The 17,879-nt window shown below is 51.5% G+C and overlaps 1 protein-coding gene across 1 annotated transcript in view; it reads left to right on the top strand.

The window, feature by feature from the left end:
* Positions 1–5,136, top strand: part of ADCY1 (adenylate cyclase 1) — a 101,643-nt gene extending 96,507 nt beyond the window's left edge. Inside the window, exons 18-20 of the mRNA XM_055420257.2 lie at positions 757–871; positions 2,701–2,825; positions 4,798–5,136. Coding sequence (XP_055276232.2) covers positions 757–871; positions 2,701–2,825; positions 4,798–5,136 — 579 coding nt within the window. The remainder of the gene's footprint in view (positions 1–756; positions 872–2,700; positions 2,826–4,797) is intronic.
* The last annotated feature ends 12,743 nt before the right edge of the window (positions 5,137–17,879 follow it).

Raw genomic sequence — 17,879 nt, 5'->3', positions numbered from 1 at the left:
TGCAACACTATAAGAAATCTAGAAGATAACATAGGAGAAAATCTAGGTTAGCTTGGGTTTGGTGATGAGATTTTAGATGCGGTACAAAAAGCATGATCTGTGAAAGAAAACACTGTTAAGTTGGACTTGATTGAAATTTTTATAATTCTACTTGTGGAAAATACTATAATGAAGAGACAATTCATAAGACTTGGAGAAAATCTTTGCAAACCACCTGATTTGTATCCAAGGAGATACAATGAAAGAGAGTCTCAGTGTGAGGAAGGAGAGTTGGCATTGCTCCCTGCTGTGTGAACGCTGACCATCCACTGTGCTCACCTTGCTTTGTTTGTTTACATTGGGCCAGTGGCAGCATTGTCTGGGCAGTGGGACATTTGGTTTCCCACAGCAGGGTCCCCTCCCATCCCACCAGCCCATTCCTGCAGAAGGGCTCTGCTTAGGTTCCCAAGGCCTCAGCCTCTGCTCTCAGGAGCTGTAAGCCTCGAGCAATAATATTCTACCTCTGTTTCAGTCTCCTACCTGTAGAATGGGATGATAAACATACCCTAGGACAGCAATAGGGTGCCACTCAATCCCTGATGAGAACCGCCCAGCCAGCCTCCAGCCCCAGCCAGCTATTGACATGGGGATCAAGTCCCTGATCCCATGAGGGGTACAGGCTAGTCCCCTCACCCCTGCAGGTCACTGGCTGAGTGTGCCTGTCCTCTTTGCCCTTACACCCCTCAAATGTAATAACCTGTGTGTGCTCACATCCAGGCTAAGAAGTGCATCTCCTCCCACCTCAGCACGTTGGCAGATTTTGCCATCGAGATGTTTGATGTCCTGGATGAGATCAACTATCAGTCTTATAATGACTTTGTGCTCCGTGTTGGTACGTGGCTGCAAGCTGTCCCATCACTTGGGCCAGCTCACCCTTCCTCTACTGCCCTGGGAGCCTGTGGCTTGGGCCTTTCCTCATGAGCAGGGGTCACTGGTCCAGACGTCCTTATCTCACAGGAAGGAGGATGGTGCCACCCAGAGGAGTGCAAGGGATGCAGGGACCACTGGGTATCCGTGACTTAGAGCCTGGAAGAATCATTGTCCAGCTCACACAACACAGGAGAGCTCTTGATTGTTCTAGAGACTCTCAGATACACCTCTGAGCCCACACTTACCTGGAGGAAGAAGCCCTGTTTCCTGTCAGCAGGCCTGGGTATCTGATAGGCTGTGCAGGAGCCCAGTGGTGTAGGCTCAGGCCGGGCCCTTGGTCCTCCTGGGCTCCTGTCCCTCGCCTGTGAGTGAGGAGGAAAACCAGCTGGGATCTGAGCGCCTCTCTAGCTCTTACCAAACTATAGGGTTTCTTTTTTGTTTTAGTCTTAAATTCACTTTTTTTTCCCCTGGGTAGATAGGTTTAGCAGACAAATTTTTATTAGTTGAGGATATAGTTAAACTAGAGATTTCTTTCTCCCTCCCTCCCTTCCTTCTTCTGTCTGTTCCTCCCTCCCATCTTTCTCCCCACCCTTACCTGTTAGTCTATGATACAGTTAAGCTGGAAATTTATTTTTGTTCTACAATTCAAATGTTTAGTGACCTTAAAAACAGAACTTAGAGCTGGGTTTGAGTGGGTTTGGGGGGTGGTAGCCAGTGTCCACGAGAGCGGGGGCAGTTCTGATGAGCTCAAACACGAGGGCTGGCCGAGCCCGGGTGCCCGGCCCGCGGGATGTGCTGGAGGTGGAGCAGGGCCCGCTCTGTGCCTCAGCTGCAGGGCTCAGTTCTCCTCTGGGGCTGCGGGCTCAGATTCATAGGTGAATGGATGTGACAGGAAACAGATCCAAGCGTCCGTCAGGGAGAGTCTGTTTCTTACTCTCCTACCGAGGACCCATAGACCAGCTGGGGCTCCGTGCCTGGGTGGCTGATCAGACAGGTGGCTGGATCCTGGCTCAGTCTCACCCACATGGATTAGGGCCTCCAGGGTGGTAAAGGGGGGCTCCCCAGGTTCCCCCAGCCATCGGGAAGTGGCCCTTTTGGGGCTTCTCCCTGGGTCCCCACATCCACCTAGCCTGAGCCTCCCAGCTTCAGCCAGTTTTGCCCCCGCCTCCTCCTAAAGACGTCAAGCACCTACTGCCTGGGCTTTAGGGGGCTGACTGGGTCAGTGTCTGAAATGTTATTAATATGCTCAGGTAAGCTCAGAAAAATTGATGCGGAGTACAGAGTCAGAAGGTGTTATGTGGTGTCAGCCCAGACCTGGCTGCAGGGGAGAGTTGGGGCACCGGGGCCTGTGTCACTGTCCAGGCCAGTTAGACCCTGAACACATAAAGAGAAGGCGGCCTCACTCTCTTTAGACCATCCCCAAATACTTAGTTCTGGGCCCCACACCGGAAGGAACAGAGGGATCCCATCTGGGAAAACAGGAGCTACTGCCCTTTCTGGAAGAGGGAGCTGGGTGTGGGGACACACCTACAGACTGAAAGCTTAGCTTTCTTAGCAGCAGAACTCAGCATGGGGTCGCTCTTTCAGGAAATGGGACTTCTTGAGGTGGGGACCGCTGGCTAATGGTGTGGTGTGCAAGTAGAGGTTGGGAGCTGCCCCTTGGCAATGCTGCAGAGTTGCTGCTTTGGGGAGGAGTGTTGCTTGGTGACTCCAGGAAGCCATGACTTCACGAGGGGCAGCTTCTCCCCTCAGAAGCCTCTGCACTGACACCATGCCATGGCTGTTTTCCAGGCATCAATGTTGGTCCTGTGGTGGCTGGAGTGATTGGGGCTCGCAGGCCACAGTATGACATTTGGGGAAACACGGTCAATGTGGCCAGTCGGATGGACAGCACCGGCGTCCAGGGCAGGATCCAGGTCAGTTCACTCAGAAGTCCCCAGGGCCCAGGTGTCCATCCTGGCGGCAGGAGACTGATGTGGGAGGGGGCAAGGGTCTTGTTGGGGTGGCCGCCCAGTCCAGCAGCCTGCGTCCTCCTGTCCCTTTCTGCCTCTTCTGGGTGGGGACACTGAGCCATGTGGCTCAGTGTGTCTGTGGCTTTGGCAGCGGGGGCCGGGGTGACCCCTCCGTGGTCAGGAGCAGAGTTGGGGTGGTGAGTGGCAGGGGACAGTTAGTTGGGAGTGGTGACAGCTCCCTAGAAGAGAAAGGGCTTCCTTGCCTTTTGAAAGGTGGGTGCAGTGGGGCCACCTGACCTGGGAACCTGTGGGTGGCTCACGGGGGATGAGAACTTGGTGCCATGATGCCAGCTGGCACTGAAGATTTGAAAGACAGTGTCAGAGAACGTAGTGCTGGGTGAGCAGGGCCAAGCCCTCCTGCTGTGGTTGGGTCTTGAGGCGGCCTCTGAGCACTGCACACCCAGCAGTCACCACTTTGCAGCCAGTTAACGCTGGTCCTTTAACTTTATCACAACTTGTCACTCGGTCCTCCACAGACCCGTGCATTCACCCTAGGGTTTGAGAGAGACACTGGGGTGCGATCCTGCAGGCTGCAGTTCAATGAGAAGGTTGCCAGCCTGGGGCTCTCCCGCATCATGCCCCTTCAGTTCCTGGGGCCCTGCTCCCATTCTTGGACACTAACTCTCAGGCAGGTACCTTTGACGATTCCCAGGTTCCATCTTGGCCATCCGCTTGGGGATCAAGCAGGTACTTCCCTGGAAATTCCTCTGTGGGGGCCCAGCACTGTCTTTTAGACAGAGTGGGGTCGACGTGGCTGCAGAGCAGGTGTCCCTCCATCCCTGATGTTGGCAAGGCCTCACAGAGAACTCTAGAGAGAGTTCCTAGTCAGCCTCTTGGGCAGTAGAGGGATTCTCCTGCAGATGGTTCAAAATTAGACTTCCTGGGGGATGCCCTCTCAGCCTCTTGGGGACCTTGTGTCTCTGAGCCCCTGACCTGGACCTTCTCTGGAACCCACTACGGCAACATCATGCACAGCCCCGACTCACAGCCTGGGACTTCCTGGCTCGAATCTCAAGGTGGAGGGATGCAGAGGACCGGGGTAGCTGGAGCTCGCAGGCAACCTGGAAGGACACCCAAGCCCATCCCAACCTAAACCCTTCATTTTCAGCTTTACTGTGTGTGGTGGCAGATTACCTTTACCTCCAGCAGTTCTTTGTGCAATGATCTGGGAATTTTATTGTCTCCCATTCTTCATAAGGCAAGAAAGGAGGGAGCTCACCATAAGGATAAAACTCAGAGGGTTTTGTCAATGTGTATATTTGGGCTCAAGCTGGATGTCAGGGTTCTAGGGAGCGCAGCTCTCTTTGAATGGATGAATTGTGGATTCAATGGGAAAAGAAAGAGACTTTTATCACCGTACGTTTTGCCACCTTGCATCTCAGAGGCCACATCTGAGAGATGACCTTTCTGACGATAGCATCTTCCCTGTGTAACTGGCTAGTTTGTGGCTCAGTTCCACGAAGGACTTTGGGGTGCACTGAGCCTGTTGGAGAACCGAGTGAGGCTACGTAGCTCTGGCCCTCAGTTGGAGCTTGGTGTCCAGGCATCTGGCTTGGGGGTGACCACAGAGCTCACATGCCAGTCCTTGAGGCTGGGTCCTTGTGGGCCCCGTCCAGTCTGCTCGTCCACTCTCGGTACCCCTCATGGTGAGTGCTATCCTCTCCTGTTTGTCCAGGGCCCAGTTAACGCCCCTCCGAGTCCCATGCTCTTTTCATGATCACATCCTCACAGAGAGATCAGAGTGACCATGGGAGAAGCATGACTCAGCCTCCAGGCAGAGCTGGGGAGGCCCGAGGCTGAGCCATCAGGGTGGGCAGTGCTGGTGGAGGAGGGACTCTCCTGTGGGTTCCCTGTTAACCGCCTTTCCCCACTGCAGGTCACAGAGGAAGTTCACCGGCTGCTGCGGCGGGGTTCCTACCGCTTCGTGTGCCGAGGCAAAGTCAGTGTCAAGGGCAAGGGCGAAATGCTGACATACTTCTTGGAAGGCAGGACTGATGGAAATGGCTCCCAAACCAGGTCCCTGAACTCAGAGCGGAAAATGTGTCCTTACGGAAGAGCTGGCCTCCAGACCAGACTGGCTGCGGGTCACCCCCCGGTGCCCCCTGCAGCCGGCCTCCCGGTTGGAGCTGGGCCAGGGGCTCTGCAGGGCTTGGGGCTTGCCCCAGGCCCCCCAGGCCAACACCTTCCCCCTGGAGCCTCTGGGAAAGAGGCTTAGTGGAGCCCATGCCAGCCGCTTGGGGCACAAGGCACAAATGCTTGAGGTGTTGGGGGTCTTTGGGGCTCCCGCAGGGACCAGCCCAGCCAGCAGAGCGGGGCCGGGAGCCAGTGACTGGGCTGGGGAAGGGGCACAGTCCAGGCATGACTTGAAGCAGCTGGGCAGTGAATCCAGCAGTGAGTCGGGTGAGGGGCGAACCCTGACCGCACGGACACCGAGGTTTTAGCGGCGACTGTGTTTGTTTTGTCCTCAGCTCAGTGGCAGAGGGAGGTTGGCTGGGTCAGCTCCAGGTGTCAGGACCTTCAGGACATTTGCCAGGGCCATAGGCTACAGTGAGAGCCTCAGAGGTCTGGCTGTCAGAGTGACTGGGGTGGCCACCTTGTGCCCTGAGATGGATCAGCGTCAGCCCAGCAGTGTGGGTCCCATGGGGGCAGCTCCAGCCCTGGGCAGTGGCCTGCAGAGCCCGGAGTGGGAGTCAGGACTCTCTCAGCAGGGCAGAGCTGGACAGACCTTAGGGGATGGTTTGGGAAGAATTGAGAAGCCCCTGTCCCACTGCATGCGTGGTGGTGGCCACTGGCTTTCTTCAGATTGAGTTTTCTCTGAGAGTCAGAGATGGGTCTTCTGGAATTCTTGGGGGCCCTGCAGCCACAGCTCTGTGACCAGCATAGTTCGTGTTCTGCCTCTGCGTTCTCCACCTGCCCTGCCTGAGTGCATCAGCTCCTGTGAAACCTGGACATTCCCTTTTCTGCCCACGCCACTGTGTTTGTTCAAAGGAGAGAAGGTGGTTGGTGTCATTTCTTACCTCTCTACCGTGGCCTCTTGGGTTCCTGTATGCTGAACAGCAGTGCAAGGCTTCATTGACTTTGAAGATAAGTGAACCTCACAAGCATGAGAAAGCTTCTTCCTGGATGGAAGGTGTTTCTCCAGCAGAATCAGTCCCCTGGATGTGGAGTTTTGGCATTCATGGCTGTCATTTTAGATGTCCCTGCTCTAATTTGTGGGGAAAGCGACTGCAAATAATTCTGTGCAAGGCTGGGAATCTCCTACCAGTGTAGCTCTGTGGTTGCCATGGAGACAGGCATGACCATGCTGGAATATGCTGATGAGGGGGCAGGGGTGCAGAAGGGCCAGTGGGAAAGAAATGTCTAGAAATAGCTGGACGTGGAGACCTTGACTTTCAACCACAGGGAGGAGGGCAGCTTGAAACTGGAGGGAAAGTTCTGGGCAGGCAAGTCAATGTAGGGGGGATGTCCATCCGAGACCCAGAGCTTCGACAGCAGCTGGGGGGGCTGTCCTATGGGTTGCAGGGGGGCCCTGCTTGGCAGAGTCAGCAAGCCTGGGTGTCCCTCTCTTCGCTGGTCTCTAAGGGCTCCACCCCCTCCCTGGGGGTCCTGACTTTTCTGTATTGGAATGGGGGCTCACTTTGGACTGAACCCCGTGTCCTCCAGGCTCCCCCCATTGTGGGCATGTGTCTTTTGACTGTGGGGGCGGGTAGCCAGCAGAGTCGGCTGCTTAGCTGGTGTGGATGGGCCAGTGACAGAGGTGGGCAGGTGGACAGTCTTTCCTCAGATGCACCCTGGATGAGTGGTCACCCGCCTCCTACAGACAGGGCAGAACTGAGTCATCTCCAGAGCACATGGCTCTTGCAGCTGTGCACATCTGTGCCAAGCTGTGGGGCTGAGATGCTGTCCAGGGTCCTGATGCTCATCTGCTCACCATGGCCGAGCTTCCACCCCAGGGCACGGTGGGAGGAGGTGGGCCGCATAGTGGATCATGACCCTGCGAAAATGCTCTGTCACCTGGCAAAGGGGGCACTGCATTCAGGGTGCAGGCTGTAAGCTCCAGAGAGGATCCTGGGCCATGTGAGTTAACTCAATGTGACCAGTGTGATCACATGGCCCCTTAGAAGTGGATGAGGCAGGTAGGCATTCTGAGCACGAGGTTTCTGTTTAAAGATGAGGGTCCGTAGTCGGTCGAAGGTGAGGATGCCCCAGCCATCAGCCAGTGAGGAAGCAGTTGTTGCTCCCACAGCCACGGGCTCTGAATTCACATCGACTTTAGCGAAATGGACCCTGAGCCTGGGGTGAGATCCCAGCCTTGCCATGCTGGGACCTTGGGTCCAAAGAGCTGCGGGATCCCCACGTGGGTTGGCAAAGCCACAGAACGCGTGGCCCCCCTGTCACCGCCGCCTCGGGAAGCCATCGGGGCCTCGGCTGTTCTGAAACGGCGAGGTCTCCCCTTCGATGAGCAGAACCACCTTCATCATCAGCAGCTCCAAACCCTACCTGCTTCCTGTGGGCACAGGGGCCGTGTTCAGCCATAACGTTCCTTGGGGTTTGGTCAACAATTTCCTTTTTATTTGTGATAAGACTGTATGATATTGCCTTATTTATTTTTAAACTTGTACAATAATCATGTACAAATGTTAGAGCCTCCCGAGTAGGATTCTCTCTAAATTATTTATTTTAAGATGCTCTGTAAATAGTGCACTGGGTAAGGTGCTGCCTGCTCCCTTCTGACCAAAATGAAGGCAAGCCCAACGCCCGGTGTGAGCAGCACACTTTAGCCTACACGTGAGGTCCCTGATGCATCCCTCTGCTTGGCTAGGCTGCTGCCCTTTGGAATGACTCTGTCCTTGTGTCCTGTCAAGACCCTTGCATGCCTCTCGTGCTTGACCTCAGTAGATTAGAACGCAGCCCTGAACTTCCAAACGCTTCCACGGCCCCCAACCCTGGGCCAGTCCACTCGGAGGTCTGTGTCCTACAGGGTGGACGCCTACCCCCAGACCCGGACGCCGTGAGCCTGCCGTGTTTATCAGACTCCAGAGCCACCAGGGCTTCCGATTCTTTCTGTCACTAGAAGCAATAACTCTAACTCCAAACTGTAGAGACAGGTCTGGTCCAAAGGAGATTGGTGAGTCAGAGACAAGCCATGTGTACATGTTTCCCCAAACTGAAGGGCACTGTGGGGCGCTGATACCCCCAATCCCTGGCTGATGTGCAAGCTTGGACAGGATCCAGCCAGCCTTCCTTGCTTTGTCTCCACCTGATACCATTGTCCCAGCAGTGACCTGGATATAATATTTGAATCCTTGCTTTCACCTGCCGCTCAGGAAGGAAGAGCTGGGTTGGCCTGGCAGCTGTGTCTAGGTTTTCTCCCTGGCAGGTAGACCCGTCTCATTTCCAGGGTGCGTCTGCCCTTGCACATGGCATGTTCTGTGATTCCCTAAATCTGGGGATCCTGGAGGTTTCTCCCTATGTGGCAGGTCCTGCTGGGGACAAAATGCATGACTTGTAAGGCAAACGCTGCCTAAGTGTACATCCATCACGCACATAGGAAATGCGGGTTCCCATGCGTATGCCCTGCATCAAGCAGTTCCCCTACAGGGGGACCACAGACCTGCTGTCACACTTGTCATTCTGAAGTGTGCAGGCCCATCGATTGTGTATAACTAGCACCCCCCACCCCCGCCGAAAACTGACTTGCCCTGGTTTTGTAATGGCTTCAATTAACAAAACAAAACCCCCAAATCCAAACTTCGTAGAGGCAATTGGTTTCAAAATATTTGCTTTGGTGAAATATTTAAATGAGAGGTGGGCTGTGGCTGGCTGGCATTTGGAGGACATGACTGTGTCCCAGGGCCTGGACGTTCCCCTCGCCAGCTGTATTTTGCTTTGAAAGTTGCAAGTGTGCATTAGCCTTCCCAGATTATCATGTAACATTCCTGGTTCCATTGTGAACGATGAAAGATGTGACATCTCTTCATGCAGCCTCCTGGGTTTGCATCTGCCTTCAGAGGACCTTAGGCTGGGGGTGGGTCTAAGTCAGATTCCAGGTCCACTGGGGGCTGTGCTGCCAGGTTTGGAGGTTAGCAGGCTGTTCAGGGGCCCTAGTCCTGGGTGTTGGGAGGCTAGCTATGACGGCTCAGGCCTCCACCTTGAGTTGGGAGACAACTCAGAGATGGGTTTTACCCTGGGAAGTTCGCTGACACAGTTCCCAGTGTCCAGTGATGTCTGTTGGTCTGTTGTGAGCAGAGACCAGGCCAGATGCCCGAGGGTTGGCCTTGTGTGCCGTGGGGGGAGTGGAATTGTGACTTTCCCCAGGGTGGTTTCAGGAGCTTGGGGCTAGTGCACCTGCATGGGTGGCACCTGGGGAGTGCTACTGGACAGTTGTTTCCACCCTCAAAAGCGGGGAGGGCATCCCTGATTCTCTGTGAACTGATGGCCGGGAGCCGGGTGCCAAGCCAACAGCATGGGAGGGTGAGTAGGATGCAGGGGACAGCTGAGTGGTTGGGGCCAGGCAGGCATGGCCAGCAGGGTGGTCAGTCACACCAGCTGTGGACCGTGGGCTAAGCCCCAGAGGCTGGAACCCTATCTAGATTTCCCTCTCAGGTCAGGGGCACATCCCAGACTATGGGCATACAGGGGAGCTCCTGGGGACTTCTCACTTCCAGGAAGCCCAGGAAGCTTTGGAAAGGATTCGGGGGGGTTTTCATTTGCTCTGTGGTTTGTCCTTCTCTCTGTGCTCACGTGTGTGGGAGGCAGGTCCTGTGATGGTGAGAGATCTGTCTTCTCCTTTGTCCGTCTCATGAAATTAACAAGCCCAATTTCAGGTGCCCCATTTGGGGCTGGACCTCCCTAAACAGCTTGATCTCATGGTAACAACTCAGACGTTCATATTCCTTAATTTTCCTGAAAGTATAACACATATGTTCACTAAGATCAAAGATAACTTTTCTGCCAGAGGCCTAACTTAATATGAATCTGTGTGTGTGTGTGTGCGCGTGCGTGTATGTTTGCATGGCATGGCATAAGCAAAATTAGAATCAGTTATTTGTTCCTGGAATCAGGATGGATTCATAGAAGAAACAAGCTAGGAATACAGGAATACAGACTACAGGAATACAGGAATAACTAGAAATATAGACAGATGCCTGCCCCCCAGGGCATCAGGTGAAGCCGTACCTGTGTGCCCCTAGAGATCCTGAGCCTGGAAGCAGGGTGCAGGGAGGGGTGGACAGAAAGGCAGCCTTGACCCCCGCTGGCATCCAGGTGGAACCCAGGCCTCCATCTCCAGCAACTACTAGAGAGTAAGAAAGATTCCTCCCTCCCTCCCTCCCTCCTTTCCTCTCTCTCTCTCTCTTTTTTTTAAAGACTCTCTCTCTAGTATCAGTACGAAGTTCAGGGCATCAAGACCCCAGCCTGGTTCCACTTCCTGTTGTCTGTGTGGCGGTTTTATTTTTGTTGTGTTTGGGTTTTCGTATATGTGGAGGCCTGTGGGGAGAGCTACAGGTGGGTGGCTGTTGATGCAAGAGTTCTGGAGGAAGGAGCTGGCAGGGCACCCCCCACCTCCCTGCATCCAGGGAGCCACCTGGAGGTCTGGCTTCAATCTCTGGGCTGAAGGAGAAAACAATAGAGAGATGGTCTTCTAGGGAATGGATCACAGTTGGCTGGGGAAACCCTGGATCTCTCGTGATTACAGATGGCTCCTATTCTTCAGCCACAAATAATGACTGTCCATGTAGTTATTAATATAATCCTTCATTCCTTTGTGAAATTCCTGTACTTCCCCAGATTCAGTTTGTTCTCCACTAATAACCACAGGGAAATGGCAGATCACCCCTCTGTGCAGTTAAACTACATCTCCAGTGGACTTTTCACGTGACCACAAACGAAGGAAACCATCGTGACTAAGACCCACGTCTCGCTCGGTAGCTGACGGAGCGTCTTCCCTGTGCTTCACCCAGCCCACCTCCAGAGAGTCGGCAGGGGCAGGTGTGGCTGTGCTCCCCACGTTGTTGATGAAGAATCTGAGGCTCAGAGAGGCTACAGATGTGGACAAAGTCACACAGGCCTGAGTGGCAGGACCAGGGTTCATCCTGTTCCTGTCCATTCCGAGCTCCTGGTTTTCCATTCTATTCAGTGCCTCTTAACTAATGGGGAAATTGGTGAAGTTGTGTTGGTTCTGATGGCGCCCTTAGCTTGTGTGCATGTGAGTGGTGGGGGTGCATGCCAGGCTGGTTCTGAGCGGCCAGGCGGGTCCCCAGGCAGTGAGTTAGCCCCAAAGCCCATCCCTTGGGTGTTCCCGGGCACAGAGCCATCCTCAGCTGGGCCTTACGTTGTGAGATGAAGACAGTAGCCCCAGTAGCTGGTCCTGAGTGAAGACTTACAACATTGGGCTGGAATCCCTGCCCTGTCTTGTCATCCTTTCTATCCTAAACCTGAATCCTGCAGTACCATCTGCCATCATGTCTTAGCAACTGTCCCTCAGTGAGGAGGATCGTTGTCCTGTCACTTTCTATAAGGCCTCTCTGCCATCGGCCTGGGAGAGAACCAGGCCCTCAGATGCTCCCAAACTGCACACAGTTCTCCACGTACATGAAGCCAACCCAGCCCCCACCAGGGGGCTCTACCAGGTCAGAGTCCTCTGATGTCCTTGTCGCGCTATGGCGTGGAGGAGGAGGTCAGTGTTCCTTCTTGGGGATGAGAGAACGTCTGAGAGCAGGTTTCACTGAGAACGTGTGGAAGGTGAGGCAGAGACGTGGTGGATGGTGAAGGATTGGGTGCCCCCAGAGCGCAGGTGTCCCTGACTCCCCCAGGGCTGGCTGGCTCCCAGAGCTGGCTGCTCATCTTCAGCAGGATTGAATTCCAAAAACAGCTGGCAGTCCCTTATTCAGAACTGATGTTTAAGCAGAGAGGAATTCCTAGACCAACCCCCAGAGATCTGCCCACCCTTGGGCTTCATAAGTGCGTGCAGGGCAGCATGCGGGACCAGCCAGCTAGAGAGCCATGTCATGCTCCAGGTGGCACTCCACGGGCAGCGGGCCCACCAGTAGCCAGAACTTGTTTTTTGCCTCCCACCAGCAACTCCCTCGCAACCCCTGGCCCAGGCACGCAGCGCGTGTCTCAGGGCACTGTTCCCATGCTCCGGGAATCCTGACGAAGCCGCTGCTGTGGCCTCTTCCACAGGCCAGGGTCGCCGATGCTCCCTGGGCATCAGCCCCAGAGAGGCACGTGGTTTTGCCTTCATCTCTTTTGAAACTGTGGCCGCGTGAGCCGTTTGCACTCAACAGCGCATGCTGTGAAATTCCTAACCGTGTAAAACTTAGTTTGGATTCCAAAACATGCAGCATGTGCAAAGGGACAGGCCCAGGCCACCACGGGTCGTCTGCTGGCTGGCCGCAGTGCGTCCCGCCTCGGCGGATCCTGGACCCTGAGCCTGTGCAGCTCCTGCACCCCTTCTGCAGTGTCTCCTCTCAGCCTCAATGCACTCCCCTTGTCTCTTGTGCACACCGTTCACACCAATTGCACCCACCTTGCACAAGCAGAGCTAATGTACCAATTCTGACCATCTCTTAGCAGCAGATTCCACTCCCATTTAAGGTAAACCCAAAGCTTACTCTTGGATTTTCTTTACTCATTGAGAAGGGTTGTGTGAACCCCTTGCCCTCCTGTGTCCCTCCAGGGAGCACAGAGTGGGCTAGGGTGACACATTGTCCCTCTGGTAGAGCTCACGGAAAATGCTTCTTTAGACGCGGAAACGAAATGTCTGTACCCGAATGACAACAACTCAATATCACTGGGTAACTTCTCATGATAGATTTGTATAATCAATACGGGTCTATTTTTACGTCCACTGAACACTGTAGAGTACCTTCCAGTCTTTTCCAAGATTATTAAATTGAGACAAGTAATTGAATAATTTGTCCTATTTTTATTTAAAAAAACAGTGAATGGACTGAAATGTTAAATGTGAATGTACATTTCTTAATTGCAACTTTTCTACTGAGTGTTTGCACTATACTTTCTGGAATCTTATTTAACAAAAATAAAGGAAAAAAATTGCTTGACTAAACTCCTTGGCCATTTTAATAGAAAAACAATCGGTTGTGTGGATATTTTTAAGACACTCCTATCTGTTTAACTTATCCTGTGGGGAGAGAGTGTAATTTTCTAAAATGCTGTCAAACCTTCCTTCCTTGGGGCTCCGGTGTGGGCTCTGCTTCTCTGATGAACAGCCCCCTCAAGTGACAAGCAATTGCTCCCAAGTGGGAGCAATGGATGGATACACTTAAGCTCTTTTTAACTTCTGCGAATCCAGGGAAGATAATTTCTATTATTTGGAATTCCCCTTGACTAGTCTCTCTCTGTCTAATGAATGTCCTTTTGCTTAATCTTTTATAAAAGAACAGGGAAAAATGTTGCCTGTCTTGAATGAAACGTGAAAGTTGGGGTTTGGTCTTGCTATTGACTTGCTGTGTACTCCTACAGATCTAGTGCGTGGAGAGACTCTGGGGTCTTGGGCCATTTGAGCAGGTGGCGATGACCACCTCCAGGCAGAGGCCACAGTGATGCAGCATATCTTGGGGCTTCTGGGGACAGCATTTAGTGGACTGAATGATGATTGTCTTGTGATTTAGGAAAAAAATTCCCCAGCCCTGAGTGGAGTGTGGTCCCTAGTTGTGGATGATTCTGAAACTCAGGCATCCTCAGAGAATGTCAGTGGACACCCCTGCCCACACCATGGCCCTCCTTGAGAGCAGGTTAAATTGTATCCCTGCCCTGGATGAGCAAAGCTTCCTGCTGGATGAGGCTATGGGGTGGTATGAAGAGTGGACAGGCGACAGTCACCATGGACAGCTGAGATCTACCTGTGGGGAGCCTGGACTACCAGGAAGCCGTGGCAGGGGTGGGCTCAGGAGAAGGAACAGGAGGAGAGGTGGGGTCGTGGGCTCTGGAAACACCCAGATACCTGATGGGTTCTGTGTCATGTGGGTATGAGACTGGATACTTCTCCCTGGTTCCCACTGGACTCCTTGCTCCTCTAAGTCTTTGCTTAAATGTCAGCTTTCCCAGAGGGCCCCTTCACTTCTGTGGTTAAAGCTAGCCTCCCCACCCCTTGCCTTACTTTACTGTCTCCTGCCCATTATCACCTCTGAATATATGTACAATGTATAGGCTTTTTCTGTACCACTTCCCGACTCCTCACAGCAAGGTAAGCCCCTGAGAGTAGGGATTCTGTCCTTTGTACTCACCTACTCAATAGAAATTTATCTCATGAATCAATGAATAAGCAGGGTGACCATTTAGGTGGCCGTATTAGTCTCCTGCAACAAATTACCAAAAACTGGGGGGCACTTGCAACCATAGAAATTTATTCTCTTACAGGCTAGAAGTCTGAGATCAAGGTGTCACAGGGTTGATTCCTTCTGGGGCTTGAGGGAGACTTTGTCCCAAGCCTCTTCCATCTTCTGGTGGCCTCAGGGGTCCTGGGCTTGTGGCCCCATCACTCCGGTCTCTGCCACTTCACTTGGCCTTCTCCCTTGGTGTCTGTGTCTTCTTCTGTGTCTGTCGCTGGAATAAGGGCCCACCTTAGTGCAGGTAACCTCAGCTCCAGACCCTTACCTTTATTATATCTGCAAAGACCCTTATTCCAAATAAGATCTCCTATGGGCTGAATTACGTGCACCCCAAATTCATATTTTGAAGTCTGTCTTCCAGTGTGGCTGTGCTCGAAAATGAGGTCTTTATGGAAGTCGTCAAGGTTGATGAGGATCAGAGCAGAGCAAACTTGAGTAGCCCATGGATAATGACGGTGGTGATGATGACAGTGGTGATGATGGTGGTGGGGGAGGAGGAGGAGGAGGAGGTGGAGAAGGAGCACCAGCAGCAGCACCAGAAGAGCTCTGAGCACCCATTACCCCCATTAACCCATATACCCTCCTCACATCCATGCTCTGGTGTGGTCGCATTGGAATCTGCACTTATGCCTCTGAAGAGACAGTGCTTTTTAGGGAAACACAGGTGAGTAGCTTTTTCCTGAGCAGCTGCTGTTTCCCTGGGCTGACATTGCCTGCCCAGCATCCCAGGGGCCCAGAGTGGAGGAATGCTCCAGGCAGGTATTCACAGATTCCGGCAGTGAAACTTTCCCAGCTGGGGAGTCCCTGCTGGTGTAGCTGTCAGATATGCAGTGCTGAGTCGGGGAGGGTCTAGAAGAAATGGGAAGAAATATAGATGGGGCAAGTGGGAGGGCAGAGGAAGAGATATGACTGAGGGTTTCCAAGGGGCAGGAATGAGGGGACCTGATAACTGGGCAAAGGATCCAAGGGAACTGGAAGATCACCCCTATCAAAACCAAAGTATTTATTCCCTTAACAGACACAGGCAGGCAGCCCTTCTTCTGGGTCTGGGGGCTGGAATTCTAGACTGGAAGTCAGTTCCCTGAGAATTCTGTGGACATTAACTGCCACCTCCTGGTTCCCAGCGAGCCCTGGAGAAGTGGGACCCATAGGATCCTCAGAAACTTTGTAGGAGGGTTCTCTCTCAGGAGGTTTCTTGGGTCACGTCTCTGTCCGGCGTGCTGAAAATTTCTGTGCTGTGTGAATGGATCAGGGTTACCCACTGTACGCTGTACACTGCATGCTCACGCATTTAAAAATGGAAATCACATCCTCCCTTTTTGGGAAGTACTCTTGAATGACTCTACTGATAAGTAACTCCTCTCCGTTTCTCTGTCTTCACTTTCCTAGTCTCCTAGTATTTGGATATTGGATAGGTGATGCTGTTCCTCTAACCTTGTTTTTTCTCAGTTTGCCTTTTGGACTCTTTATGGGAGAATTCCTGAGTTTCATCTTCCAATGCTGTTATGCAATTAATTCTGTGAAATTTAAAATTTCTGAGGCAGCTTTTACCTGCTGGGTCTGACTTTGTGTGGCATCATATTATTTAATCATTTTTCCCTGAAGACAAACTTCAGGCTCTCGGATGTTTTCTTCTCCTTCATAACCTGTTTCTTGTGCTCTTTGTGTATGTCAGTCTCTCTCTGTCATTTGAAATGAGTATTTGCCATCATTTTAAAAGCTCTGCATGTATGAGTGGGCTTCATCTCCTGTGGGACAGGCTTGGTGTTAATGGTGTGCCTCAATATTTCTCTTTGAGGTGTTGCTCCATCTTCTCCTGGGGCTCTGGGCCTGGCTGCATCCAGGAACTCTAGGGAGGCATCTAGACTCTCAGTGTCCAGTATATAAACCACCCCGTACCCAGCACGCACATCAACAGCTGGAACTTCTTAGCCCTCAAAGCTCCTTCCATGTCTCCCCATGAGTATTCCCACCCTTCTCAAAGGTCGTCACTATCTTCAAAGTATTGCATGACTTGATTAAAAAAATTCAGTGTGAGACTCTGTCTTCTAACCAGGGAATTCAACCCATTTATTTTGTTTATGCTATATTTGAACTTGAAATATCTTGCGTCTCAATTTTCTTGTCTTGTTTCATTTCCCTTTTTATTGATTCGCTTTATTGTGAGTATTAAGATGTGCGTGTGTTCTCAGTCGCTCAGTTGTGTCTGACTCTTTGTGACCCCATGGACTGTAGTCCACCAGGCTCTTCTGAGCTCTTCTGTGCTCTGGAATTCTGCAGGCAAGAATACAGGAGTGGGTTGCCATTTCCTTCTCCAGGGGATCTTCCTGACCCAGGGATCAAACCCACATCTCTTGAGTCTCCTGCATTGGCAGGTGAATTCTTTACCACTGTGCCACCTGGGAAGCCCAGAGTATTAAGACTGCCAGAAGGAAAAGAAAATTTCATTATTCGCAGTATTAATTGCTACATTATCCCCCACTCAATAAACAATGCTGAGTGCCAAGATGACAATGATGTTTTGGCCTCCATTCCCAACTCCTCTAAACACTGGAGAATATAATTGGTAAAGTTAACTCAGCAGTCAAATGGAAGAATAAAACAACTGAGAGCCTTTTGCTTGGCTGGAATCCTATTTCCTGTTGTATGCTCTTCCAAGTGATAGATGCCAGTCTGCCTTATTCTGCCCTGCCTTTGAGGATGATTTGTAAAAAGTTGAATTATTGATAAGAGAGAATGAATGTTTTGGGTGCTCTGATAAACATGAAAACAAAGTAAGAAAAATGGCAAATGAGAAAAGAAAAAGTGTTTTCATTGAAGCAGTAATGCATTCATTTCTGAATAGTTCAGGGTTAAAAGGTAAAAACAAGATGATATTCTCACTGAAAAATAGATACATGAACTGTCAACACTGCCCCACCCTAATTACATGCTATTCTTAGCTATTATTTTATTTTTAGTCCTGTGCTTTTTAAAATTTCACAAAAAGATATTTTTTGGAGATATTACAAGTTTTGTTTCAGATTACCACAGTAAAGTGAATATTACAACAAAGTTGCACAATATTTTTGGCCTCCTAGTTATTTTTTTGGCACACAAAAAAGTTATATTTACACTATTCTATAGTCTAGTAAATGTACAAAAGCATTATGTCTAAAAAATGCACATATATTAATTAAAAAATACTTTATTGGAACTTCCCTGGTGATCTAGTGGCTAAGACTTCATGCTCCCAACGCAGGGGGCCTGGATTTGATCGCTAGTCAGAGAATTAAGAGTTTGCATTCTGCAACTAAGTTTGTATGCCAAAACTAAAGATTCTGGTGTGCCACAACTAAGAGCACAGTCAAATCAATAAATATATATTAAGGTCAGTCTTCATTCCAATCCCAAAGAAAGGCAATGCCAAAGAATGCTCAAACTACTGCACAATTGAACTCAGCTCACACACTAATAAAGTCATGCTCAAAATTCTCCAAGCCAGGCTTCAGCAATATGTGAACCGTGAACTCCCAGATGTTCAAGCAGGTTTTAGAAAAGGCAGAGGCACCAGAGATCAAATTGCCAACATCTGCTGGATCATGGAGAAAGCAAGAGAGTTCCA

This window comes from Moschus berezovskii, chromosome 3 (genome assembly GCF_049115385.1).
Source record: "Moschus berezovskii isolate FMDL1 chromosome 3, NW_MosBer_1.0, whole genome shotgun sequence".
NCBI lineage: Eukaryota > Metazoa > Chordata > Mammalia > Artiodactyla > Moschidae > Moschus > Moschus berezovskii.
This window is presented reverse-complemented; position numbering and strand designations above follow the sequence as displayed.